General features: G+C 43.2%; 1 protein-coding gene across 1 annotated transcript; it reads left to right on the plus strand.

Moving 5' to 3' along the window:
• The first annotated feature begins 1,562 nt into the window (after positions 1–1,562).
• Positions 1,563–23,644, plus strand: FAM83C (family with sequence similarity 83 member C). The gene is made up of 4 exons (XM_040437052.1): positions 1,563–2,277; positions 15,036–15,203; positions 20,286–20,410; positions 22,384–23,644. The coding sequence occupies exons 1-4, from the start codon at positions 1,768–1,770 to the stop codon at positions 23,174–23,176; spliced, it is 1,596 nt and encodes a 531-aa protein (XP_040292986.1). The 5' UTR covers positions 1,563–1,767; the 3' UTR covers positions 23,177–23,644.
• The last annotated feature ends 3,962 nt before the right edge of the window (positions 23,645–27,606 follow it).

The raw sequence follows: 27,606 nt of genomic DNA on the forward strand, positions 1-27,606 counted from the left end.
GCAACTTTTTTTAAGTCTACCTAAATTAGACCAGTCTAAGGCTAGTTTCACACTAGCGGCAGGGGACACCGGCAGGCTGTTCCGGCGGGTGAACAGCCTGTCCAATCCATCCTGCCGCTAGTTCATGTTTGACCCCGGACTGCCGCTCCGTCCCCATTGACCATAATGGGGACGGGGGCGGAGTTCCGGTGGCGGCACGGCAGCGCACGGTGAGAGGCACCCGGACTAAAAGTACTGAATGAATTACAGTAGTCAATTATAGTCAATGCGGACGGAGCGGCAGTCCGGGGTCAAACATGAACTAGCGACAGGATGGATTGGACAGGCTGTTCACCCGCCGGAACAGCCTGCCGGTGTCCCCTGCCGCTAGTGTGAAACTAGCCTTAGACTGGTCTAATTTAGGTAGACTTGAAAAAAGTTGCATCTTTGCATAGAAAAGTTGCACGTTTCCCTGAATGTGTTACTTTTAATACAAAAAAGTCGCACTTAACTGCGCAACACTGACGAAGAAATGTATGCCAGCCCTGAGTGAGAGTAGAAAGACAAATTCAGGAGCAAAAAAGGAGCACCTACATAAATAAGTCGGAAAGAAGTCGCAACAGTTCTGAATTAGGCCTCTTGCCCACAGACGTAAGGGCTCCGTGCCCGTGCTGCGGATCGCAGAACTATTCACTTAAATGGGGTCCGCGATCTGTCCGTTCCGCAAAAAGATAGAACAAATTCTATCTTTTTGCGGAACGGAAGCAGGGAACAGGACACCACAGAAGCACTCCGTGGGGTTCCGTTCCGTGCCGCACCGCATCTCCGGATTTGCAGACCCATTCAAGTAAATGGGTCTACATCCATGATGCGGAATGCACACGGCTGGTGACCCGTGAACTGCGGAACCGCCGTATGCGGCCCACAGCACGGGCACGGAGCCTTTACGTTCGTGTGAACGAGCCCTTAGTCTCAGACATGTGTTGTGCAAGGATACAAGTACATTGGAACATTTGTCACACCAATGTCATGCAATATTTTTTGTAATGATAGTCAATGTGTGTCGAGCTGCGACTACAACGCGTCAGTCGCACAGAAATCCAATTTATCGTGTCGCAGTGTAACACCATTGACTATCATTATAAAAAATGTTGTGCAACTTTTCTGCAACACAAGTATAGCCTAAAAATCTAAATAGGTGAATGAGGTGCAAAAGCCTCCAAAACAGGCGCAAATTCAGTAGTAAATGCAACTACGGTAAAAAAAAAAAAAAAAGACTGTGGAAAATAGCATTTTTTTGGGCTAAAAACAGGCACAAACACTTTAGTAAATTGAATATGTAAATGTGGCAAGGATCAGAAAGTGTCTCCAGGGCAATAGCTATTGGGGGAACAATAGAAGGAACCATCTAGCCAGCATTATATTGTCCAATGAAACAGCACTTGGGTTGTCAGGAAGTCTTATCTGTAGCCTGCTGGAACAAGTTGGATAAACTGCTTCAACAGTCGTTAGCCGGTAGGGTAAAAAAAAAAAAACTCAACAAACAGGTAACTAGATGGGGGTAGGGCAACATTTGGCTGAAAGCTCAGTAGATACAGGGAGCTTGAAGAAGTATGAGGAAGTTCTGTTGAGCGGGACAGATCATGTGGATACATAGTTGAACTCACTGCAAGTGACAAGTATAAAAGCAATACAGTCAGCTGATTTGTACACAAAGGAAGGTCCTGTAACACACAAGTCGGAGCTTTCACCATCCACCGGAGAAAGCCTATTGATATTCCTGCAGTGATGCTCAACCCTGAGGTAAGGAGAGGAGTGAGGACTTTTGGACAACTGAAAAGCAGAGTAGAAGAACTAAAAAACCCTTGGCGACAAAGTTCTCATTTGGTCCTGAATTATAATGAGTCTGCACGCCTGGCCACTGATGCTTTGGTGGAACAAGGAGAAAAGGCATATCTACAGGCGCTGTGTGAGGAAAAAGAACTGCCCTTTTTATCCAGCCTAGACATTGACTATATCTGCAGTAGCACAAGTATCAATAGATATGAGAATGCATCGTTGGATAAGGATGGAGATGCCAACGGTTCTGGATTTTCCGAATGCTGTCCTTCTGAGCTGACATCTGGCACCTATTTTCCTATGATGTCTGATATCGAAGCTCCTAATCTGGAGCATGGATGGCCTGAAATTCCACTTCTCACTCGCAGTAAAGGAACAGAAGTGCAAGTTATCTTCCAAAGACATCGCAACAACAGCATCAAAGATCTCATCAGATCGCTCATCAATAAAGCAAAATCGGTGAGTGTTTTTTTCCCCCCAGATAATAATTAGGACAAATTTATAATACACTAAAAACCGGCAACTATTACCTAATTTTACTTCTACAATGTTGGGGATCTGTTGGTACTTAGATATTAATGACCTATCCACAGGATAGGTCATCAATATGAGATCAGTGGGGGTCCGACACCTTGAACCCCCACTGATCAGCTACGCCAGGCAGTCGTGGGCACCGGAAACTATATAGTGGACGGAACCAGAAGCGCAAGGTTCTGTCCATTATGCATTCAAGGGAATGGAAGCTGAACTGCAGTATGCTGGTATGAGAAACTACCGGTACATAGTGAACAGAGCCATCCGTCCACTTTAAGTTTCTAAAACCGCTGTCTACCTGAAACAACTGATCGGTGGGGCGTTGGACCCCCAGTAATCTGCAACTGGTGACCTTTTCTGAGGATAGGCCATTAATATCTAAGTACCGGAAAACCCCTCTAAGGCTACTTTCACACTTGCGGCAGAGGAATCCGGCAGGCAGGATCCGTCAAATGTATGCCAACTGATGGCATTTGTAAGACTAATCAGGATCCTGATCAGTAAATGCATTGAAATGCCAGATCCATCTTTCTGGTGTCATCCGGACAAAAAGGATCCGGCATTTATTTTTTTCACATTTTTTTCGGTCTGCGCATTGAATGCCGGATCCGGCACTAATACATTCCTATGGCAAGTGTTCCGGATTTTTGGCCGGAGATGAAACTGTAGCATGCTGCGGTAGTTTCTCTGTCCTGATCAGTCAAAAAGACTGAACTGAAGACATCCTGATGCATACTGAACGGATTGCTCTCCATTCAGAATGCATGGGGATAAAACTGATCAGTTTTTTTCCGGTATAGAGCCCCTAGGACGGAACTCAATGCCGGAAAAGAAAAACGCTAGTGTGAAAGTACCCTTAGCCTGTAGTGTGTCTCTCATCCCAGAATATGCAATATTAACAGGGGTCCAGGAAACTGAGATGTGGAATGTGATTGTCAGGGACTTTACGCTGCAGAGCTGGTAATGGCTGGTAATTTCTTTCATTGATTAAAAATTATATTTGACAAATTCAGAAGTTTGGCTCCCGGGAGATGGGAGATTGCGGTATGCCCATTTTTTTTGCAGGCTCTGCCATTTTTATTATCTTAAGCCAGATCCCCTATTCTGTGAAAAGAAAATCCTCAGAGACCATTTGTTCTTTACATTTCCAGACCCTCTGTCCTTGTGACATGAGAGGAAGGAGGGGGAGGTAGGATACTGTCAGAACTGAATTTAGCTCAGTGGAATTGGCCTTTCATGATAAGAACAATGTATAGCAAAAATAGCATGGCACTGTGTTAGCCAGAAAAATCGACAGTATGTGATGTTAAAAAAAAACACGAAAGTATTATAGCAGTGATGCCTTTACTGGCTAACCTGATAAATTCTGTTTGCAAGCTTTCAGACAACAGAGGCTCCTTCATCAGGTAATATACAACTGAATGAATGTGAGAAAGGCACACCACTTTTACATATGTGGACATGGGGTGATATATCATCAAGATAACAGAGCAATAAAACTACAGCTAAGGGCCCTTTACACGGGCCGACAATTGAACAGATCATCGCTAACCAGCATTACTAGTAACGCTGGTTAGCAATGATCTGGCAGTGTAAATGCCCGCCGATGAACGAGCAAAACGCTCATTCATCGGGTAATTGTATATTTTGTAACATAGTAACATAGTTTATAAGGCCGAAAAAAGACATCTGACCATCCAGTTCGGCCTGTTATCCTGCAAGTTGATCCAGAGGCAGGCAAAAAAAAACTGTGAGGTAGAAGCCAATTTTCCCCACTTAAGGGAAATAAAATTCCTTCTCGACTCTAGTAGCTATAGCCTGTAATATTAATACACTCCAGAAATACATCCAGGCCCCTCTTGAACTCTTCTAGTGAACTTACCATCACCACCTCCTCAGGCAGAGAGTTCCATAGTCTCACTGCTCTTACCGTAAAGAATCCTCTTCTATGTTTGTGTACAAACTTTCTTTCCTCCAGATGCAGAGGATGTCCCCTTGTCACAGTCACAGTCCTGGGAAAAAATAGATGATGGGAGAGATTTCTGTACTGACCCCTGATATATTTATACATAGTTATTAGATCTCCCCTCAGTCGTCTTTTTTCTAAAGTGAATAAGCCTAATGTTGATAATCTTTATGGGTACTGTAGTCCCCCCATTCCAGTTATTACTTTAGTTGCCCTACGCTGAACCCTCTCCAGCTCTGCTATGTCTGCCTTGTTCACAGGAGCCCAGAATTGTACACAGTACTTCATGTGTGGTCTGACTAGTGATTTGTAAAGTGGTAGGACTATGCTCTCATCACGGGCATTTATGCCCCTTTTGATGCAACCCATGATCTTATTGGCATTGGCAGCAGCTGCCTGACACTGGTTTTTACAGGTTAGTTTTCTGTCCACTAAAATTCCTAGGTCCTTTTCCATGTCAGTGTTACCCAGTGTTTTACCATTTAGTATGTACGGGTGACTTGCATTATTCCTTCCCATGTGCATAACACAATCTGCTGCCGGGAAACGAGACAGTATCGGGAAGAGCAATGGCATTGGCGATTGCTCCTCCCCATCCGCTAGCGATAAGCAGATTGTTGGGAAGGAACGCTTCCTTCACGAAAATCTGCTAGATCGTCGACCTGTGTAAAGGGACCATTACTGTTACAGATGGACAGGCAATAGGGGTTACACTGACCGATGTTTTGGGCAGATTATAGATGTACGAACACTCGTTAGCAATAATCTGCCGGTGTAATGGTGCCGCCTGTAACCCAATGAACGAACAAAGAACGCAATCATCATGTAATAGTATCATTCATACGGACATATAAATTGTTTGCCCGGCAGCAGACTGTGTGGTCTAAACCGCACTCTTCTGCCGCTGCAGTGAGCATCTGAGGAGCCCGTGCAGAGTGGTAGTGGCCCTGATGAGATGTTGTGTGCTCCCTTGGGACCGGTACAGTCAAAAGATGGTTTGAAAAATCAAGCCAGAACTAAAAGTATAAAAGTCTCTCTTTGTGCAAAATATAACTTGTGGTACATCCAGCAGTACCTGGTACAAAGTGCAGTTTATATTCCCAGATGATGAGGCAGTGGCTTGAGAAGTGGCAATTAATGCAACTCAGATATGCTATATTGCTGATAACTCTCTCTCTCTCTTGTGCTTCTGGCTAACAGTTGTAATCTGCCACTTGTTGATTTAGGTGTCTACTCGATAATGCAGGCTTGGAGTTGGTATGGCCTTGATGCTATCTAAGTGATGGTTGTCCGAACTGTATTCCCTCACCTGCAGCAGGATCTGTAAAGCTATGGCTTGCTAGTCACTCTGCTGTCTATATCACGCAGTAGCCTTTGGGAAATCTGGTTGCTCTTGCAGTCTCTCTGGAGTAGTGGTCTCACAGAAGAAAATGGATGACTTGATGATTCTACTAACTCTAGAAGCAAAGGGACGTACTTTCTTCCTCCTCACTGTTCTAGCTTGGAATAGGGTGGTTAACTCTGTCCCTGCCAACCATACCTCTGTATGCTGGTGTTTTGGACATAACATATATAACATAACATAAACATTTGCAGACACCCCCAGGTCTGGGTACTGCACCGCCAAACAATGATTCTGCAAGGGGACCAGCGAAGGCATTAGTGATTCCTTCCTATCCCCAGCCCCAACAGACATGCATGCTTGGCTCGAACAAGAGTTGGTGTGTTCTGTTGTGTGACTTTTCTCTGCTGGGAATAACAGGATCAGGCATGTTGAAATCCAACTGTCCAATCATTATGTCCCCAATATCTGGAGGAGAGTGAGGAGGTCATATACACATTAGTTTGCCAGTTCAGCTGACATTAATTCAAAACCTTCAAAAGATTGGCCAAAGTCTATATGGGAATCATATGAAGGGTAGGGGAGACAGAGACAAGTCTATGGCACAGGCTGGACGGCACATATACAATAACATTTGCTTTGTCCCTATGTACACCTCCTGGGCAGTGTATGAGTTGAACATTGTCATACCTAACTCATAATGGATGCATTGTGTTTTAGAATAAATTGTTGCCTAGGTACGACCGTCCTTACACAAACATAACATGTAGGCAAAGCTGATCTTAGGTCCTGCAAAGATCTTTGGTCAATATTCTGGACATATTCTACAGGTGGCCATACACATTGGGGATCATTTATTTAGATGAAAAGTACAGTCGTGGCCAAAAGTTTTGAGAATTACATAAATATTGGAAATTGGAAAAGTTGCTGCTTAAGTTTTTATAATAGAAATTTGCATATACTCCAGAATGTTATGAAGAGTGATCAGATGAATTGCATAGTCCTTCTTTGCCTTGAAAATTTACTTAATCCCAAAAAAAAACTTTCCACTGCATTTCATTGCTGTCATTAAAGGACCTGCTGAGATCATTTCAGTAATCGTCTTGTTAACTCAGGTGAGAATGTTGACGAGCACAAGGCTGGAGATCATTATGTCAGGCTGATTGGGTTAAAATGGCAGACTTGACATGTTAAAAGGAGGGTGATGCTTGAAATCATTGTTCTTCCATTGTTAACCATGGTGACCTGCAAAGAAACGCGTGCAGCCATCATTGCGTTGCAAAAAATGGCTTCACAGGTAAGGATATTGTGGCTACCAAGATTGCACCTCAATCAACAATTTATAGGATCATCAAGAACTTCAAGGAAAGAGGTTCAATTCTTGTTAAGAAGGCTTCAGGGCGTCAAAGAAAGTCCAGCAAGCGCCAGGATCGTCTCCTAAAGAGGATTCAGCTGCGGGATCGGAGTGCCACCAGTGCAGAGCTTGCTCAGGAATGGCAGCAGGCAGGTGTGAGTGCATCTGCACGCACAGTGAGGCGAAGACTTTTGGAAGATGGCCTGGTGTCAAGAAGGCCAGCAAAGAAGCCACTTCTCTCCAAAAAAAACATCAGGGACAGATTGATCTTCTGCAGAAAGTATGGTGAATGGACTGCTGAGGACTGGGGCAAAGTCATATTCTCCGATGAAGCCTCTTTCCGATTGTTTGGGGCATCTGGAAAAAGGCTTGTCCGGAGAAGAAAAGGTGAGCGCTACCATCAGTCCTGTGTCATGCCAACAGTAAAGCATCCTGAGACCATTCATGTGTGGGGTTGCTTCTCATCCAAGGGAGTGGGCTCACTCACAATTTTGCCCAAAAACACAGCCATGAATAAAGAATGGTACCAAAACACCCTCCAACAGCAACTTCTTCCAACAATCCAACAACAGTTTGGTGAAGAACAATGCATTTTCCAGCACGATGGAGCACCGTGCCATACGGCAAAAGTGATAACTAAGTGGCTCGGGGACCAAAACGTTGACATTTTGGGTCCATGGCCTGGAAACTCCCCAGATCTTAATCCCATTGAGAACTTGTGGTCAATCCTCAAGAGGCGGGTGGACAAACAAAAACCCACTAATTCTGACAAACTCCAAGAAGTGATTATGAAAGAATGGGTTGCTATCAGTCAGGAATTGGCCCAGAAGTTGATGAGAGCATGCCCAGTCGAATTGCAGAGGTCCTGAAAAAGAAGGGCCAACACTGCAAATACTCACTCTTTGCATAAATGTCATGTAATTGTCGATAAAAGCCTTTGAAACGTATGAAGTGCATGTAATTATATTTCACTACATCACAGAAATAACTGAAACAAAGATCTAAAAGCAGTTTAGCAGCAAACTTTGTGAAAACTAATATTTGTGTCATTCTCAAAACTTTTGGCCACGACTGTAGTCATAAGTCCCTTTTTAACCGGCTGTGCGATGATACTTAGGTGGGAGGGAAGGGGTTGTGTCAGGGGCCATGGCCCGGCAAATTTATTAACATTAATGTGTGGAAATAGGTGGAAATGTTGGCAGCGTCTGGCGTAGTTTTTTTGCTAGGTGCAAGGTGCACCTAATTTATGACCATGCACACGCCTCGTCGTAAATTAAATGATTCTTTGAAGCAGTGTAAGGGGGAAAACTAAGACCGGTGTAAAAGCCAGTCTTAGTATATGTGCCCCCTTATCATTAGCCAAACCTAGTCATTTCATTGGGATCAACTAACCATCCAATGTGTATTTTAAAGGGGTTATCCAACTCCTATAATGTCGCCCCTAAAGCCTGGGCCCCTCATATAGGTAATACTTACCACGCTGGTGGCCCTAGGAAGGCTCGTCCCCGTCACAGCCTACTATTGGCTGCAGTGTTGGTGATGTGCTCAGTGATGTGCAGGTGTGCGGCATGTGATCGCTGCAGCCAATCACTGTCTAGATAGACTAAATTCAGTTTTAAAGGGTTTGTCCACAATACAAATGTATTCCCTATACACAAGAGAGAGGATAAATATCTGATCCAACTTCTGGGATCCCACCATGATGACCAGCCATGCCAAGGAGACCCCTCACACATTGTGATTGCATTGAGGGGGCGATGGGGTGAGAGACAATACAACTGGCACCTGCAAGGGATTATGCGAGTACAGCTCCTGAGCCTGTGCCATCACATCACCCTAATAGTACAATGACTCACAGCTCAGGCAAGATGGCTGCCACCATAATTATGTGCACAAAATAGAGCAAAAACAGATCTGAAAATAGGAATATGTTTTATCTGGTTTCAATTAATTAATAAAAAATAAATATATGTGAAACATTCCGCAGGGATGGCCAACCTGCGGCCCTCCAGCTGTTGTAAAACTACAACTCCCACTATGTCCTGCTGTAGGCCTATAGCTTTAGGCTGTGCGAGCATGCTGGGAATTCTAGTTTTGCAACAGCTGGAGGGCTGCAGGTTGGGCATCCCTGCTTTAAAGGGATGGCCCAGCTTTTTTTATAAGGGATGATTGGAAGCTACAGAGCACCGTCAACATTGTAGTCTATGGGAGCAGCACTGCATTGATGAGCGCTATCCACTACAGTGTTGAAGGTGCCGGGGAAGGGGGGGGAAAGGTTTCGGACTCCCGCCAATCTAGAGGATAGACCAGGCATGGCCAACTTGTGGCTCTCCAGCTGTTGTAAAACTACAGCTCCCACCATGCCCTGCTGTAGGCTGTCTGGGCATGCTGGGAGTTGTAGTTTTGCAACAGCTGGAGAGCCTCAGGTTGGCCATCCCTGGGAAAAAACAACCCCTAAAAAAGGCTGGGCAACCCCTTTAAATAGTATGGGCATATACATATCAGCATACTTACTGAGAGACAGGACATTCCTATATGGCATAATCAAATGCCAGTGGCCAACAAAAAATACAAAATGGAGGCTGAATAGTTAAAATTTTACAAATCACTGTACCCAAAACGATGCTGAGTGGAAGGTCATGGGGTGTGCCACGTGCAGTTCTGTTGTATTTTGGTTGTGGGTCGTGTTAAAACGAGCAACTAACAAGCATGTCATACACTCTATGTAATCACGCTCATACCAGGGTGAGGCTGTATCCTGTTGCCACATCCACTTGGCACATACACAGTTATTAAAATCAATAATTATACTGCAATCCTACATTTACCAGACTTAGGCTACTTTCACACTAGTGTTTTTTCTGGATCCGGCAGGGTCCTGCAAAAACGCTTCCGTTACTGATAATACAACCGTCTGCATCCGTTATGAACGGATCTGGTTGTATTATCTCTAACATAGCCAAGACGGATCCGTCATGAACTCCACTGAAAGTCATCCTCATACGGAGTCATTGATTGTGGGCAGAAAATCTCGGTTACACAGGACAATGTGCTGCCAACAAATGACTTTTATCTGCCACAAAAATGACATATCACATGACAAATGAGCGTTTGCTTGTTCACCAGGTGATAAGCGGCACATTTACACAGAACAATTATCTGGAGCGTTCATACAATCTTCAGTCCATCTAAAAGAGCCTTCAGGGTGGGTTCGTAGCAGGTTGATGCTGCCATTGTCCTGCACTTTTCTGTCTTTAGTGGCTTTTTTTGCACCTTCATTTTTGGTGTATGTTTTGCAGTAAAAATGCCAACCCCAGATGTTAGCTGAAGGTCTATGGGAAATGTGAAAGAGCACACACAATTTGGGTTACGGTATTTTGCTCCTGGCGATTTTGTTAATTAGGTGGTGGTTTTTGTCTTTCTGGATTCTTTTTAAAATGCAGCATGCTGGGGCTTTTGGAGTTTCACATCACCTTCTCTATAAAGGAAGAACGCCATGAAGCAAACACTAGTGGACAAGCACACTGTTTGTAAAAAAAAAAAAAAAAAAATGCCAGAAAAAGTGGCAGAAAAAAACATGGCAAAAGATGCAGGTGGAAAAAAAATGCATTCAGTTATTCTGGTATTTTTATCGTCCAAAGTGTATCCAAATTTGTGTTTCATGGACCCTAAAAGGGGATGTGCAGCCAGTATTGATGACCTATCCTCAGGATAGGTCATCAACAGGGGCATAGCTGTGAGGGGTTCAGAGGTAGCAGTCGCTACCAGGCACAGGATACTGAGGGGCCCAAAGTGCTGTATAAGAAGTCACTGGTATTATAGAAAGTACATGCCGGTCAAGTTACACATCCGGCTGGGGGAAAGGGTTAGGTCAAGAATTTGGCATGGGAGGGGGGTTGACGTTTCAATTTTTTCCCTGCCTCTGGCCACAAAGCACTGAGGGAAGCTGAACTCTTCCACCAAGGCCAATGAGCTACGCCCGTGGTCATTAATATCTGATCGGTGGGGGTCCGACTCCTGACACCCCCACCAATCAGCTGTCTGAAGAGGAGCAGCAGTGGTGCAGTGTAATTACAAGTGCTCATGCCATTCAAGTAAATGGAACAACTACTTGTATTGACACTGTGCTGCCGAGACGACGCCCAGTGTAATCTTGGAGAAAGTAGCGCTCACATGAGCGCCGCCTGCTCTTCAAACAGCTGATTAGCGGGAGTGCTGGGAGTCATACCCCCGCCGATCAGATATTGATGACCTACATCCTGAGGATAGGTCATCAATATGTACTGGCTGCACATCCACTCTAAGGTACAGTATATGAGCAGTCTAATTGTCACAGTGAATGATGCCACACAGGTAACATGATTCAGGCACCTGCTGGGAAAGTCACTAGTTTCAGCAAATGAGTCACAGAAGTAACTTGTCAAGTAAGTTCACGTGATGTTATCTGGACTTCTCCTGTTTGCACTACCAAAGCCGATAGATTAAAATCTCCAAGCAATGATAAAAGGGTTTGCTTTATAGATTTTTATGTAGGAGCGGTCGATTAATTTAAGAACTTATTTTCCAGTTGGATTTTATGTAATGGACAATAATGAAACCTGATACAGGAAAATTGTCACTCTACAGATCATACTTAAAGGGGTTGTTCCATCTCACCGTTTCCACAGCGAAATGGGGCTAAGCGCCGCCCCCAGGTGGCCGGGCTTACAGAAACTGTCAATCGGGCCAGCACTCTGCTGTTTCTGTAGCTCCCATTCACTGCAGCCTGGGTCTGGCGCTTAGTCCCATTTCACCTCCAAAATACCAAGATGGGACAACCTCTATAAAGCGGTTCTCTAAGACTGATCACCTCTTTTAATATTGCCAGCCAGTGTGTAGGGGGAAAAAAAGACTCCCCTGCCACTGGTGGTCCGATTCCAGCTCCAGTACATGGTGATCAGATGCTCTCAGTAATAATTAATGCTAGGAGCATCAGGTACTTATGCATCTGGCAAGTGGCCACAGCTGTCCTTGTGAATTCAACTGTATCGTTATCCTCACAGTGGGGGGGCAGCAGTATTTTGTGCTGCACTACAGTTGATTGATGGCCCCACCTACTTCTCTTGTCTCTGCCTACATGTGTTGGCCCCACCTACTTCTCTTGTCCCTGCCTACATGTGTTGGCCCCACCTACTTCTCTTGTCCCTGCCTACATGTGTTGGCCCCACCTACTTCTCTTGTCCCTGCCTACATGTGTTGGCCCCACCTACCTCTCTTGTCACTGCCTACATGTGTTGGCCCCACCTACATCTCTTGTCCCTGCCTACATGTGTTGGCCCCACCTACTTCTCTTGTCCCTGCCTACATGTGTTGGCCCCACCTACTTCTCTTGTCACTGCGTACATGTGTTGGCCCCACCTACTTGTGTTCCCACCTTTTGGATCCACTTTCTGTCTCCAGAACAGGGCCCCTGAAATGAAGAGTGGGCAGCCTCATGCACGGGGGAGTTCTGAATATAGCTGGCCCAGCTGTTTCCAGCATCTCATAAAGAGGTGAATGAAGAGGTTGTTGCGCTTGCGCAGCTTTACCCTGCAATCATTGCTATGGGACTTTCGAAAATAGCCAAGTGCACTTGCATGGCTATTTTTGGAAGTCCAATAGCAGTAAATGAAGAGGACCTTGCACATGTGCAGTGTGCTCTCCCTCATTCGGGGGCCCCGTTCTGGAGATAGGAGCGAGTCCAAGAGTTGAGACCCACACCTATCTGATATCTGTGGCCTATCGTAGCAATATGCCATAACCGTTGAGCTAGAACAGCCCCTTTAAGGATGCCTCAAATTTATTACACATCAAGAGAGACAAATTGCAGCAAAACAGACTCCTACAAAACTGGCTTAAAAAATTCCCCTCATGATAATTCCCCCCTCTGTTTTCCATTATATGACTTTTCGGACATCTGACTTGCATTCTAGTTATGATCAGGATGGTAAATATTCTTATATTGATCGGAGAATAAGATTCAGAACACCCTTGAGGAAATGCCCACTTAGTAGAGTTTCGATGCTAAGGTCACCCTTCAATGTATGTGGGGGTCCAACTGCTGGAATCAGAAGAAGCAGCGGATCTAGGAAAGCACTGTCCATTTCATCTCCTATAGGAGATTACCCAAAAGCCACAAAGATGGCCATGACTATGGTGGGCCAAACATGTAGTCCACCCAAAAATGCAAATGAGCATTTTCCTTATAATTAGAAAATATCTTGTGGATACATCCTCGATATTTGGGCTGAGTCAGCCAACTTTAACAATACATTTTGAACTTAATGGGTTGTCTCACTTCAGCATTTATTATGTAGAGAAAGTTAATACAAGTCACTTACTAATGTATTGTTATTGTCCATATTGCTTCTATGCTGGCTTGATTAATTTTTACATCACATTACTGTATACACTGCTCGTATCCATGGTTATGGTCACCCTGCAATCCAGCAGCGGTGGTCGTGCTCGCATACTAGGAAAAAGCACCATCCTCTCTGGTGGCCGGGACCGTGGGATCACGCATAGGTTGGAGCTTTGTTGTTCTTGTGCAAGCACGTCCCCCACTGCAGGATTGCAGGGTGGTCATAACCATGGAAACGAGCAGTGTATAATGAGATGGAAAAATCGATCAAGCCAGCGAAGGAGGCAATATGGACAATCACAATACATTAGTAAGTGACTTGTATTAACTTTCTCTATATGATAAATGCCATTTGCTGAAGTGAGACAACCCGTTTAATAAACTTTGTTCTAACCTGGAACATTCTCTACCCGCTGGCGACACAGGCACATAGCAGACTGACGGCAGAAAGACCCACAGGGTTCATTTAGACTGATCGTACTCCTTCAGTATTTGTTTTCCACAAAAAGAATTCTTAGCATTTTAAACTTTTCTCATACCGTGAACGTACAAGATATCACTCTTTCACAAACGCCTTTGGAGTAAACAAAAAAATAAAAATAAAAAAATTGCTGAACAATGAATAACTTGTGGGACATACACAAAAATATGCCGAAACTGAAAATACCAGGAACTTGTCACCTGCTATTATTCTCCAGTCACATATGCCCTCATTCAGCCCTTGCTTTTGAACTCTAATTAACCTGTTAGGCTACTTTTACACTAGCGGCTGGGTGTTCCAGCCGGCAGACAGTGCTGGGAAACGGGCAGACAAAAAATGATAAGTGAAGCGGTTTTTGTCCGGCCGATTCTCAGCATATTTGCTGGGTGCCAGCCAGATCTCTGTTGGACCCCATTATAGTCAGTGAGGTCCGGCAGGAAGAAGGTAGTGTCTGGTAATGTAGGATCTGGAGATCTCTGTGAAATTAGCCTAAGCCGCATGTCCATTTGGGTACCCATAAAATTAAGGGGGATTTCGGTATCAGATTGGTGGGGTCTGACACCCTGCACCCCCACAGATCAGCTGTTTCGTGCAGCAGATTTGCCAGACAGCTCCATATACTCAGTAGTGGCCATGTCGGGTACTGCAGCTTGGCTCACATTCAAGTGAACGGGAGCTAAACTACAGTATGCCATCTGTATCATACACTGCCCAAAACAGCTGATATCCAGCACCCGCACCGATTTTATATTGATGACCTACCGCAAACCTTTTTGGGCAATTAAAATTCAGTTATACATTAATACTACTCGTTAATGGTAATGAGAATAATAACTATTGGGGTGATTTATCAAACTGGTGTAAAGTAGAGCTGCCTTAGTTGCCCATAGCAACCAATCAGATTCCACCTTTCATTTTGGACAGCTCCTTTGAAAAATGAAAGGTGAAATCTGATTGGTTGCTATGGGCAACTAAGACAGTTCTACTTTACACCAGTTTGATAAATGACCCCACATATCCCTATTGGCAAGAGCCATGACAACCTCACAGTATTGCATGTTTTGGGTGGACTTCCCTTTGAACCCTGTCTTATCTACAGATGTTAGACTGAATATTTCAAGGTATTTGTCATATTGATGATGATTCTTTTTATTTATTCAGGTCATTGCATTGGTCATGGATCTTTTCACAGATGTGGACCTCTTATGTGACATGATAGAAGCGGCAAGTAAAAGAAAAGTTCCCGTTTACCTGTTGCTCGATGAGAAGAACCTCACATACTTCATAGAGATGTACGAAAAATTGGGATTTAATAAAATTCTAATCCCTGTAAGTTGTATTTACGGTACTTCTCTGTTAATGTATATTATACAAGACAGGGCACCTAATCACATCTAAATTCCTAAAAACATCTAAAATCACATCAACAAGGATCTCCATAGACAATTACAGGCTGTGGGGTATCTGCAGCATTTACAGTAGTGTAAGAAACTTTAGAGTTCCCCCCAGGCTTTTAATATTGATGACCTATATATTGATAACCTCAGGATAGGTCATCATTATCAGATTGGCGGGGGTCCGACACCCAGCACCCCAATCAGCTCTATGAGGAGACGGGGGATGCAGTGCTCATGGGCCGCCTCCCATCTCTCTTCCTGCTCACCGCTGTAGGTCTATGGCAAAGCAGCGGAGGAGAGACCGGAGACGGCATGTGCCGGATACAGCTGATCGTCCGGGGTGCCAGGTGTCGGATCCCCGCTGATCTGGTATTGATGACCTATCCTGAGGATAGATCATCAATATTAAAAGCCCGGAGAACCCCTTTAACAAGCTTAATACATATGCTGCTGCAGCTGCTGAAAACTACTGCTACCAGATTCACACATCTTGCCACACGGTGCGGATCTGCAGCTTGCCAACTTATGTTAGAGATTTCTGCATGGGATTTCACCCTTTGCAATGTAAAGGGTGACACTTGGGACAAACCTGCAGCATTTCAGTGATAAAATCTGCCACAAAATCCACACTATCTGCAGCAGACCGGCCACATGTGGCTGACCCTTAGGCCATGTCCACAGGGCGTCTTTTTCATGTGGATTTTGGCATGTTTTATGCACCCAATTCCATGCAGATTCTGGTCTCAATCCTCCTATTGTTTTCAATTGGAAATTTGCACTGTAAGTGACACGTAGATAGATCATTTACAATGTAGAAAAAAATGCAACTCATTCATTCTGTGTGGAAATTCCCTTAAAATTCACATTAAAAAACACTTTGAAAATGCATAGAATACAGCCATGTCAACCTACCCTTAGGGTCTATTCACATGCCCATGTCCCAGACGTATTATCCAACCTTATTACTCATAGCCCGATGGCAGGTCTAACTGACCCAAACTCATAACTTCATAGGGATGGATGATGCTGTGAGTTTGGGTAAGTTAAACCTATGTCCGGACCATGACACAAAGCTGGACGCATAGATTGCCCCTTAGGACGCATGCACGCTTTATGTATTATGCTCGGATTTTCCGTGCTGATTTTTGTGCAGAAAATCCGCAGTGTAATACATTTCCAGCTAAGTAGATTGAGATTTTCAAAATGTCATCTACACGGTGCAGAAATCCTGCAGGTAAATTGACCCGCGCTGCAGATTTTGAAATCCTCAGAATGTCAACCGTTTTCATGGATTTTCAGTGCAGATTTCACCCTTTTGTAATGTAAACGGTCAGATCTGGGCCAAATCCACCTCAAGTAACACATGCGGATTTGGTTCAGAATAGAAGCAAAATCTGCATCGACTACACTGCTGTGTGCATGTACCCTTACATTCCACTGACTTAGACCATCAACCACCCAGTAGGGCTAAAGTGACCCTTATGGGACCCAATGTAAAATACCATAATAATACTGGCATTTTCTTATGTGGCACCAGGGTCCAGGTGAGACTTCTGCCTCTGCAGCTCCTATAGCTACGTCTTTTTTTTTTTTCTATTACCCAAACTGCACCTTCTCTATCAGCACAGGGGCATGACAATGTAAGTAGCGATGCACAAGATGAGGATGAGCTTAGATCGGTGACTGTAAAATATTTGGTTGGCCCAGTTACAGTAGCTACAGTGGTTCTGAAGTGATAGGGAAAGCATATGATTTGGGGGGTACTATCTCCCCTTGGGGAGAGAGCACCTTAGTCGGCATGAGAAGACTTATAGGCCATACATGTTCCTCTGGAATTCTGGGAAGAAAGGAATGCAGATGAGCTATAAGGCTCCTCACGCCGACTAAGGTGCTCTTTCCCCAAGAAGAGATAGTACTCCCCAAATCCTGACTTAGGTCTCTCACCCATTTCTCTGCTCTGCACTGATGAGGGGCAATCACCCTGAAACAGCTGTCTGCAGATGAGATGCTGGCTTATTTATTATCCAAGTCATGTCTCGAGGCCTATCTAAAGGGTGGAACATTGACATATAAGATAGCTGCCCTATATCTGGTGGCATTAGGGAAGAGTATTATGCTTACAGGACACGCTATATGGAGCCATAAGGATTCCATGTGCCGCTGTACACGGTCTGTGCATGCGATCTTGCAGTGTACACTCATGATTCTGACATTTTTTACTAGTATTTACCTATTTCTGTTACTGGTGGGTCGAATCCTGATTCATTTTTTTTTTCTAGAACTGTGAAAATCGTAATAGACTGAAAGAACTTCATTACTTAACATATCTGAACTTGAAATGTTCTCATTTTTCTTGCAGACATGCTGACTTGTAGAATTTACTGTATGTATTACTCAGGACAATAACTGGGTGTTCACTTCCAGACAGAGGGTGGAGGACTACAACATCTCCTTCCGTAGACAGAACATGACAGTTAAATTAAGTAGGAATCATATATACAGTGACATTAAAAGAGACCATATTGTAATGAGTGGAGAGATTTCATATTCAATTTAAAATGAATATGTAATTGACAATACTAAGATAGAAAATTTGTACCAAAAGTACCAACCATCAGCTGCCATCTATAGACCTGCTGTCCTCCTAGGGGCCTTTCACACGGGTGATTATTGGCTTAAAGAATGTTAGTAGGAACGGTCAATCATCCCAATCCTGGTCATTCATACTTGTTTGATGATCCTTTAAAAGCAGTACGTTCCTCGTCTAAACAGGGAAAGTGCTGCTGACAGTAACAGAAATGAACGGCTGCACGAATGATTGTAAGTTAGAAAACAATTGTTTGGGCGCCATTCCCGTATAACAATTGCCCAGTGTAAATGCTCCCTTTAATGTGCGCCGATCAACTTGCTTTTTTATTGATCAATGCTTGTTATTGGAAAATATCTACCCATGTAAAAGGACCCTAAGGTCCTGATACAAAACCTTCTGTCATGGAAAATATACTTTTTAGAGAAGGCAGCACATACTCATAAATATGGAAACTAGAGATTCTAGAAGCCCAAGTCCATTATAGTACCTACAGATACTTACTTTAGGTATTAGTATATACCTACACTTTACTTCTGGTCTTGAAGTTCCAGATGAGTGTATGCTGAAGGCTTTGGTGACTCAAGTTTCCGAGCAACCATTATATTATATTCTTGCCAGGAGAGAAAAACAATCAAAGCAAGAAAGACAGCATATTATAGCAGAGATGGGAGCCTGACAGATATGCCTTCATGGCTGAACAGCCTCACAGGAAAACTCATGTATATGTAGTATATGCAAGTGCTAGAGCATAGTATGTAGTGAGACCCCACCATCTCACCCCTTAAACAGCTCTGTGAGTGGAGGCAACCAGTCCTGCTCACATCCCAGCAGTCATTTTAAATAATTTCCGGAGAACCCCTTTAATGGCCATTTCCTGTTAAAGAGAAACTATGGTGGCTTGGGCTGCCCTCTCTGGGAACTGTTTATGATAAAGGGAAAGAAGCTGAGCTTGGTGATATACAGTATAGATTTATAGGATTTGGAGCAGTGAGCCACACACAATGATTGAGAGCCTATTTGTAAACACTAATACAGGAAGAGCTGTCAATCACTGTATGTGGGTGGGTTAATGAGGACTCTCAGTGTCTCTCCTAGGAGTCCTGTCAGGATTTACTCTTTTACGCTGCTCCAAACCCTATAAACCTATATATCACAGAGCTAAGCCTCTATCTCTCTGTAATATCCTGCTCTCAGATAGAGCAGCTGAAATCACCTGACCTTTTTACTTTAACGGGAATCTGTCACCCCAACTTTGGACAATTATTTACAGTAATACATGAGTAGTAGTACAGACAACGAGTCCAGATCTCTATTTTTTTTTTTTCCTACTGCCCCCCTCGTTCCTCCGCTGTCAGCACTAAGAGCTGTGTTGAAATACATTGTCAGGACTGCTGTGCACAGGAATCCTCTCCATTATGTTAGCACAGCACAGCAGTCCTGACAATGTATTTCAGCACAGCTCTGAGTGCTGACAGTGGGGGAACCGGGAGAAGTAGGAAAATACAAAATAGTGATGTAGACTCCTTATCTGCAGTACTACTCATGTATTACTGTACATAATAGTCCAAAATCAGGGTGATAGATTATCTTTAAGCAACCACACAAGCAATATTCCTGCCCCTGTATGTGGCCAATTTTAGCCTAAGTCCCAGTAAGTGTAAGTGGAATCTTTGAAGACGTTGTGTGGATGATGGTGTGCTCACAATCTGAAGGTTTTCATTTTTATTTTTAGCTACCTTTATGCCTAATTATAACCACTTATGCGCATAAGCTATTATGCCTCAGTTCTGCAGATGTTTCCTTCACTCTACTAGAATTGTCTTTCTTTTGTGACATTCAGAATCGGGTGACATTAGAGAAAATAATTGAACAAGCAGGTGCACGTTCCATTCAAGTAGTCTCCATTATCTCATAGCATTACCTGTGAAGTCTCAGAGCCCTTTTACATGGATCATTTGGAACAAACAATTATATGAACATTCATTTTCCTGATCAGTGATCCATGTAAAGCTGGTGCCAATGATCTGAAAAATAAAGAAATGCTTGATTGCCTGGCGATCGCAACTTGTACGCGGCATTACAAATGCTAATTTTTTCGTACAAACAGATAATGCGCTGCCACCAAATGAAAACTGTATTGGTGGGGGTGAATGATCGTATTAACGATCATTCATCCTGACGCTAAAGATAATTGCTTCATATAAATATAGGTAATTAAGCGCCAATTGACATGCTGTTATCATTGATCAGTGGGCAGAATATACCTAACACAATCTTTATAAAGTAGTGTCATAAACATTTTATGGACTTCACGCTAGCCACACTTGGTGAATTTCTGTGACCTAGCATACGTTCTTTATTAGAATTGATTAAAAATAAAACTACTGCAATATCTGACAATTTTCTGTATCTCTTTTGTTGTAGAATATGAAGATCCGCACTATAACTGGAGACACATACTGTACAAAGTCTGGGAAGAAATTTTCTGGACAGTCACTAGAGAAGTTTGTATTGATTGACTGTGAGCACGTCATTGCTGGTTCCTACAGGTAATATCACAAATTAACTTTTTATGGGGTGGCAAACTTATACTGCATGTGATATTCTTAAAGGGGTTAGCCTATAATTATAGGGGTTGTCCAGGTTCAGAGCTGAACCCGGACATATCCCCATTTTCACCCAGGCAGGCCCTGATGCTCCGATGCTCCCCCTTGCCCTGCACTGTATCGCGCAAGGCAACGGCTGTTTCTTTATTTTTTAACACTGCTAGGCAGAGGCTTCCGCCTAGCAGTGTTCCCAGTGATGTCACCGGCACAGATGGGCGGGCTTTAGTGCTGCCCTAGCCATTTTACAGGATAGGGCAGCTCTAAAGCCCACCCATTAGTGCCGGTGACGTCACTGGGCTCACTTTTTGGCGGAAGCCTCTGCCTAGCTTTACCCATGAAGAGCCCAGTCCATCACTGGATCTCCAAAAAAAGCCTTTGCCCTGCGCAATTCAGTGCAGAGCAAAGGAGATCATCATGTCAGAGGGGCTGCCTGGGTGAAAACAGGAATATGTCCGGGTTCAGCTCTGAACCCGGACAACCCCTTCAATGTAAAAAAAATTAAAACATACATCAAATATGTTTCTGGAACCAGCCCTGTACCTCAAATGGGTCCAGAGATCTCTCCGTTATTAGTCAAATTGCTCTTCTAGATTTATTTCAGGCTGGCAGCTGAGAGGGTGTGCTTTTCTTAGGGAGCGTGTCCATTCTGTTGCAGCTCTTTCCCTGTAAGAGTCAAAGAAGATAGGACTAATTGCAGTTAAAGGATAAAACTGAGCATGTGCATTCACCTCAGTGAGGTGGTCAGATAAAAAAGGAAATGGACAAACAGAAGGTGGCGCTATAAAAATTCATTTCAGTGAATAACTCATTGACTATACAAAATTTTTAATTACATGCACATACAGAAGTATTCAGATCCAGGTGCTGGTATGAAAAATGTACAATGTTTTTCATGGGACAACCCCTTTAAGCCAAAACTATTTAGTTACCTATAGCGAAACATGTCCAACAAGCCGGGTCATCTCAGCTAGTGGTTTGTGTCGTAGCTTATATTGTGGACAAAGTGTACATGCCTGGGGGAGAAATGTGCCTAATTATTGGGCCTCATGCATATGGTAAAGCCACGTACATGGACCATGTATGACAAAAATGGAGTCCCAACAAATCTGCATTACGGAGCAGGAAGCATTCCTTATACCTCCGTATGGTGCCTCCATCAGTCACTTTGTTCTTCCATAGAGCCAATGCTTTTAAGGGGGAATACCTCCTTAATGCAGGACGCAATGGTGCATACAATTATGTTCTTCCTTCACCAATGTCAAATGAATATTTAAGATTTTAAGAAAATGGTGTCCTACTGTATGAAATAAGACCCACAAGAAGGTAAAAACAACAAACATGTATCCCTCGCAGCTGCTTTCTGGTTGCAGCTTCAGTCCCCGCTCCTCTTCACATCCTCTTCTCAGGCTCAGCGCACAGGAAACAGCATGGTCTGCCTGCTCAGCCAATGACTGACCCCAGAGGTGACTCACCTCAGCCAGTGATTGGCTGAGCAGTCAGTCCAAGCTATTTCCGGCATGTTGAGCCCAAGAAAATGAAGTGGAAAGGAGTGAAGACCAAAGCAGTGGCTGAACAGCAGCCGCGAGGGATCAGTAAGGTGAGTACCCACCATTTGTTTTTGTTTTTTTCCTATCCAATACCATTTTTATTTAAAATGTTTGCACCAGAAGTCTCCTTTAAGGTAGTTGAATAATACTGATTTACAATACAATATGTAGGTCACCAAGTGGAGGTGTTATTTGTTACCCAATTGTTAGATCAAGCCAAAGTAGTGGGTTACAAGAGGTGTAATGGGTAGCCTGGCTGGTAGAGAATCCCTTACATGTGATGAGACTTGTGAGGCTTTTTGTGATTTTTTTTTTTTTTTTACTTTTTTCCCATGAAAACCTATTCTGACACTTATTATTATCTTTCAGTTTCAGCTGGCTTTCGGGTCACATCCACAGCAATATGGCAACCTACTTCAAAGGGAATATAGTGGAAGAGTTTGACAGGGAATTCCGATGTTTGTATGCCGACTCACTAGAAAATGACTACTTTTCTAATGTGGAAAATGAAAGCAGTAAGTCATTTGGGCCTACTCCTACAAGGAGCAGATTTCAAGCTGTGAAAGTTACTCCTCAACCACCTCTAGTCCTTGAACGTTCCTTCCAATCTGACAGTAACTCTAGTTCCGACAGCCAAAATAGCATAAAGACACCACCCTTTGTAAATCACCAGGCAGTCACTGTGATTCGGGAAGAGAAACCAGTAGTGTCAAGATATTTCCAAAGGAACTCCAATGATAAACATGATGAGAGACTTAAACCAAAAGTGGAATCACCCAAAAACCAGAGGAGACCGTCCGCTCCTTACACCAACCAAAATAACCTATTGGTCATGCAGAAACAGGCATTATCAAAGTCTACCCCTGATCTGATCGATTCGCCTTCTCTCATTAGAGCCAAGTTTGAACAACCTCAGAATAAACTTCTACTTCCACAAAACAAGATGTCCCCAAGAATGAAAAGTGATGCAGCGCTAAATAAAGGAACAAATTCTGACCGCACTTCTGCAAATAAGACTCCTTTGGCTGATATTAAAAGGGAGGACATTAGCCATGATTTTAAAAGAATGACCCTTGGACACAGTAAATTAGAACTTATCAAAGAAGCTAATAACAAGTTACTAGAGAATAAAGTGTTCAGTCGCTTTCAGGCTCAGCCGTGAGCTCTATGACGTAACAGTAGAGACTTTTGAAGATGACAACATTTTACCCCAGTTTGGGAAATGATGTGTGGCGTCATGGTGCTCTCTGCCAAGGTGGCTTGTTTTAAGAGTTTGAAATCTTATCCATCATCTCATATTGCGCTTAGTGGACTCTAAATATAGTATATTCTTTATTATGCAATATGTTCTATAAAGTATTTATTAATGATCTTTGTGCCAACCTCATCCATCTACCCAGCTAGTGATGGCTTTGGAATGCCAAGTCTGGAAACCCAGCACACCCTACCTGTGCTCTATAAAAAGTGTGTGTCCTATATAGCAGGGATCTTACAGGACAGCTTACTAGATCGTAGGGCTGGGCGATATGGCCTAAAATCTATATAACAATATAATTTGAAGCAGGTGCGATATGACGAGATATCGCGATATATTATTTTCTTCTGTATGTATACAAATTACAAAACACCATCAGCCCCATGCCATTGCCACCATCATCATGTGCCACAGCCAGTGCCATCAGCCCCATGCCATTGCAACCATCATCATGTCCCCCAGCCAGCGCCATCAGCCCCATGTGCCATTGCCATCATCATCATGTCCCCCAGCCAGCGCCATCAGCCCCATGCTATAGCCATCCATCCCCCGGTAGATTCGGGCCCCTGCTACTTACCTTTCCTGCACGGCTGGCTGATGGAGTTCACAGGAGACGGGCAGTGTCTTCTTCCCAGTATGCACTGGGAGGGACCTGACGTCACACACAGCGTCAGCCAGCGCGCTGACAATGTGTGAACGCAAAGCCCTGCAGCGCGGTGCAGAGTCGGGAGGCCACGGAGCGGTGAGTGAGAAGCTTCTTCAATTCACTACCGCTCCGTGGTTATCTATCGCAATATGGCGATATAACTAAAATCTATATCGTCGGCCGAATTGATGACGATATTATCGTATATCGTTTATATCGCCCACCCCTACTGGATCGTAGTCAGTTTTTTGTAACGTTGGCCCTGGACGGTGATAATTGCAGCAAATTAAAAATAATGATTAACATTGTAATCAGCTGTATTGGATTTTTTACCCAGTATGTGACCAAAACCTATAAATGTAGGATACTAGTCGCTGATCAGATCTTATAATAGGGGTATTGTTTGCATTTCTTTTATACCTTTCCTCTGCATCTAGTCATTTTGACCTGATTGTCAATAATTGCATGTCTATGGGCAGCTTAAAGGGATTCTGTCAGCAGTGTTGACCATGCAAAACTGCTGACAGCACTAGATGGGGGCTGGGGACATCAGCTTAAATATAACTTTTGAGGAGATTTTATCAGGAGCAGTGTGAATATGAGATTTTATTCTGCCAGGCTCTGCTCCTGCAAGTGCTCTGGAGGTAAAGCTTCACTGCGAAGTATTCTCTGCATTGAGATGCCCCACAGTTCCTCCCATCTGCTCTAAGTAATAACTGTAGCATCCAATCAGGAGACCACTATAGCTGAGGGAAGGGGCTATGAAACAGTGAACTCTACCTCCAGTGAACTTGCAGGAGCAGAAACTGGCAGAACAAAAGTTCATATTCACTCTACTCCTGATGACAAAGTTCCACAGAAGGTATGTTTTTCTGCTCTCCCCAACCCCTACCTATCATTGATCCAAACTGCTGACATACTCCCTTTAATAAGGTGTCAATTATTATTATTATGAAATATTAAATTTTTCTCATAGGTCGCACAAAACACAACCATTTTTATTGCTGTTACCTACCTGTATCCCATATGCCCCATAGATTTCTTTTTAAAACCCCTCTAAGGATGTTCACTTTATGTATCCAGTTATGAGTGCACGTCCAGGAGCTTTGTCTCACCACTTGGATCCTCATGCACATGGCAGACAGCATGATTCCCGCTACTGTATTGATATGGAACCAAATGAACACCAGGGGGGGCCATAACAAGTAAGTAGCAGCGAGATCTAGATCTGACAGAGAAATGTAATATTTCATTGCGCCACAATTCCTTTACATTAACCACTGTCACAAAATGAAAGAAGACATTTACAGATGAGTTCTATAATTGCAGATATGAGAGACAGAAACTTTCCAACAGTGTAATGAATATTTAACCAGGGTGTCGTAGACATAAACTATTACAATAATTCGTATTATCAACCGCACCCCCACGGGTGTGTATTCCAGCTGCATATTACCAGTCTGCTTGTAAAATATTTTAGACGCATCAAATGGATGAGTCACTGTTAAATACGGCAATATTTAATACCAGATTGCACCACACTTGGTCTGGACTGCTAACTAGCTAATGACTTTTATGTATTCTGTTATTCAATGTGTCTTACTTTTATTTAGGTCATGTTCACACAAGGCATTTCACAATGGGTTTTGCAGGAGAAAATAGTACAAAGTCCTAGATGTTACATAAACGCCAATAAAATTTGTTCAACTATGCATAAATGGTACAGAAGTACAATAGGGAAGAGAATCCAAAGGGTGTAACCCATAAAAACTGTTCAGGGCACTCATGGGGGTGAGTGAGGGATGTGACCGTAGTCCAAGCCCCTTACTACAGAGTGTTAGACTGCAGAACCACTGTCCTAAGTGACAGGTAATCGGGGTTGACCAGATTCTAATAATAATTCACAATACCCCATAATCTATATCTCACATCAAAGTTTACCCCTGCCACATAGCAGGAGGCCCGCGGGTGCCCATCTGTGGGCTATACTCTGTGCTGCATCCATAGGACACAATATACAGTTGCAAGAAAAAGTATGTGAACCCTTTGGAATGTTATGGATTTCTGCACAAATTGGTCATAAAATGTGATCTGATCTTCATCTAAGTCACAACAATAGACAATCACAGTCTGCTTAAACTAATAACACACAAAGAATTAAATGTTACCATGTTTTTATTGAACACACCATGTAAACATTCACAGTGCAGGTGGAAAAAGTATGTGAACCCTTGTATTTAATAACTGGTTGAACCTCCTTTGGCAGCAATAACTTCAACCAAACGTTTCCTGTAGTTGCAGATCAGATGTGCACAACGGTCAGGAGTAATTCTTAACCATTCCTCTTTACAGAACTGTTTCAGTCCAGCAATATTCTTGGGGTGTCTGGTGTGAATCCATGTCAGTTGCTCTTGTGCAAATTGTAAACGTGCAGCAATGGTTTTTTTTGGACAGCAGTGGCTTCCTCTGTGGTATCCTCCCATGAAATCCATTCTTGTTTAGTATTAAACAGTGTAACAGGGCACTCAAGAAATCGTGACCATGTGGTACAGTTTGATATCTTTATTACTATTATGAATAATGTTACTCAAACAAATCAATTGTAATGATCGATAGATGAGTTGATAAAATATTTGACAATATTGGATAAATGAGTCGATAAAATATTTGACAATATTGAATAAAAATAGTCAATTTACACAAGGGCTCAGAATAATATAGTGCAAATATCTGCAGTCATAAAATGCAATCTCAAATTTAAATGTTCAGTCCAAATTTGGTATATACATCTGGGTATTGGTGCAGTCCAATCGAATATTGTTATGTCCCACTTCCAATTGCAGCAGCGTCCCGCTGAAAATGAAGTAGATAGCGGCGTCCCGCTATAAAATTACTTGCAAGTAAAATTTACCTTATATCAACCGAAGGTTCTCCAGACTTTAGACTTTGGATCCTCTCCTCTCCTCAGAAGTGTCTATGACACAATGTATCAAGAGGCTTTCTTAGACGACTCTGTATTTCTGTTAGATTTAACTGCCAAGTCCACCAGATCTCAATCTGTTGGTGGAAAGTCTGCAATGGCGTTTGTAGCAGAGATGTTCCGTCAAAGGAGGCTTCCAAATGTAGTCTGTAACTCGGTCGATTTGGGGTACTTTGTTTCTTCAGTATACAGATAGGGGGTGTAGCACCAGACGCGTTTCGGGGTCCAAGTTATTGCCCCTTCCTCAGTGGTACCACTGAGGAAGGGGCAATAACTTGGACCCCGAAACGCGTCTGGTGCTACACCCCCTATCTGTATACTGAAGAAACAAAGTACCCCAAATCGACCGAGTTACAGACTACATTTGGAAGTAATTTTATAGCGGGACGCCGCTATCTACTTCATTTTCAGCGGGACGCTGCTGCATTACAATTGATTTGTTTGAGTAACATTATTCATAATAGTAATAAAGATATCAAACTGTACCACATGGTCACGATTTCTTGAGTGCCCTGTTACACTGTTTAATATTTACCTATTGCATTGAATGAGTGGTCTCAATACACAGGTGCACCAATTTGGGGTCCATTTTTTCGAGTGCGACATCTTATTTGATTTTTCATTCTTGTTTAGTGTTTTACGTATCGTAGATTCGCTAACAGGGATGTTAGCATATGCCAGAGACTTTTGTAAGTCTTTAGCTGACACTCT

Source organism: Bufo bufo, chromosome 6 (assembly GCF_905171765.1).
Source record: "Bufo bufo chromosome 6, aBufBuf1.1, whole genome shotgun sequence".
NCBI lineage: Eukaryota > Metazoa > Chordata > Amphibia > Anura > Bufonidae > Bufo > Bufo bufo.

Bases quoted from the DNA above. Each gene is read 5' to 3' on its own strand.
- FAM83C (XM_040437052.1), top strand. From the start codon at position 1,768: ATGCTCAACCCTGAGGTAAGGAGAGGAGTGAGGACTTTTGGACAACTG. The intron at 15,204-20,285 runs GTAAGTTGTATT...CTTTTGTTGTAG, and splicing joins TTAATAAAATTCTAATCCCT to AATATGAAGATCCGCACTAT. The intron at 20,411-22,383 runs GTAATATCACAA...ATTATCTTTCAG, and splicing joins GTCATTGCTGGTTCCTACAG to TTTCAGCTGGCTTTCGGGTC.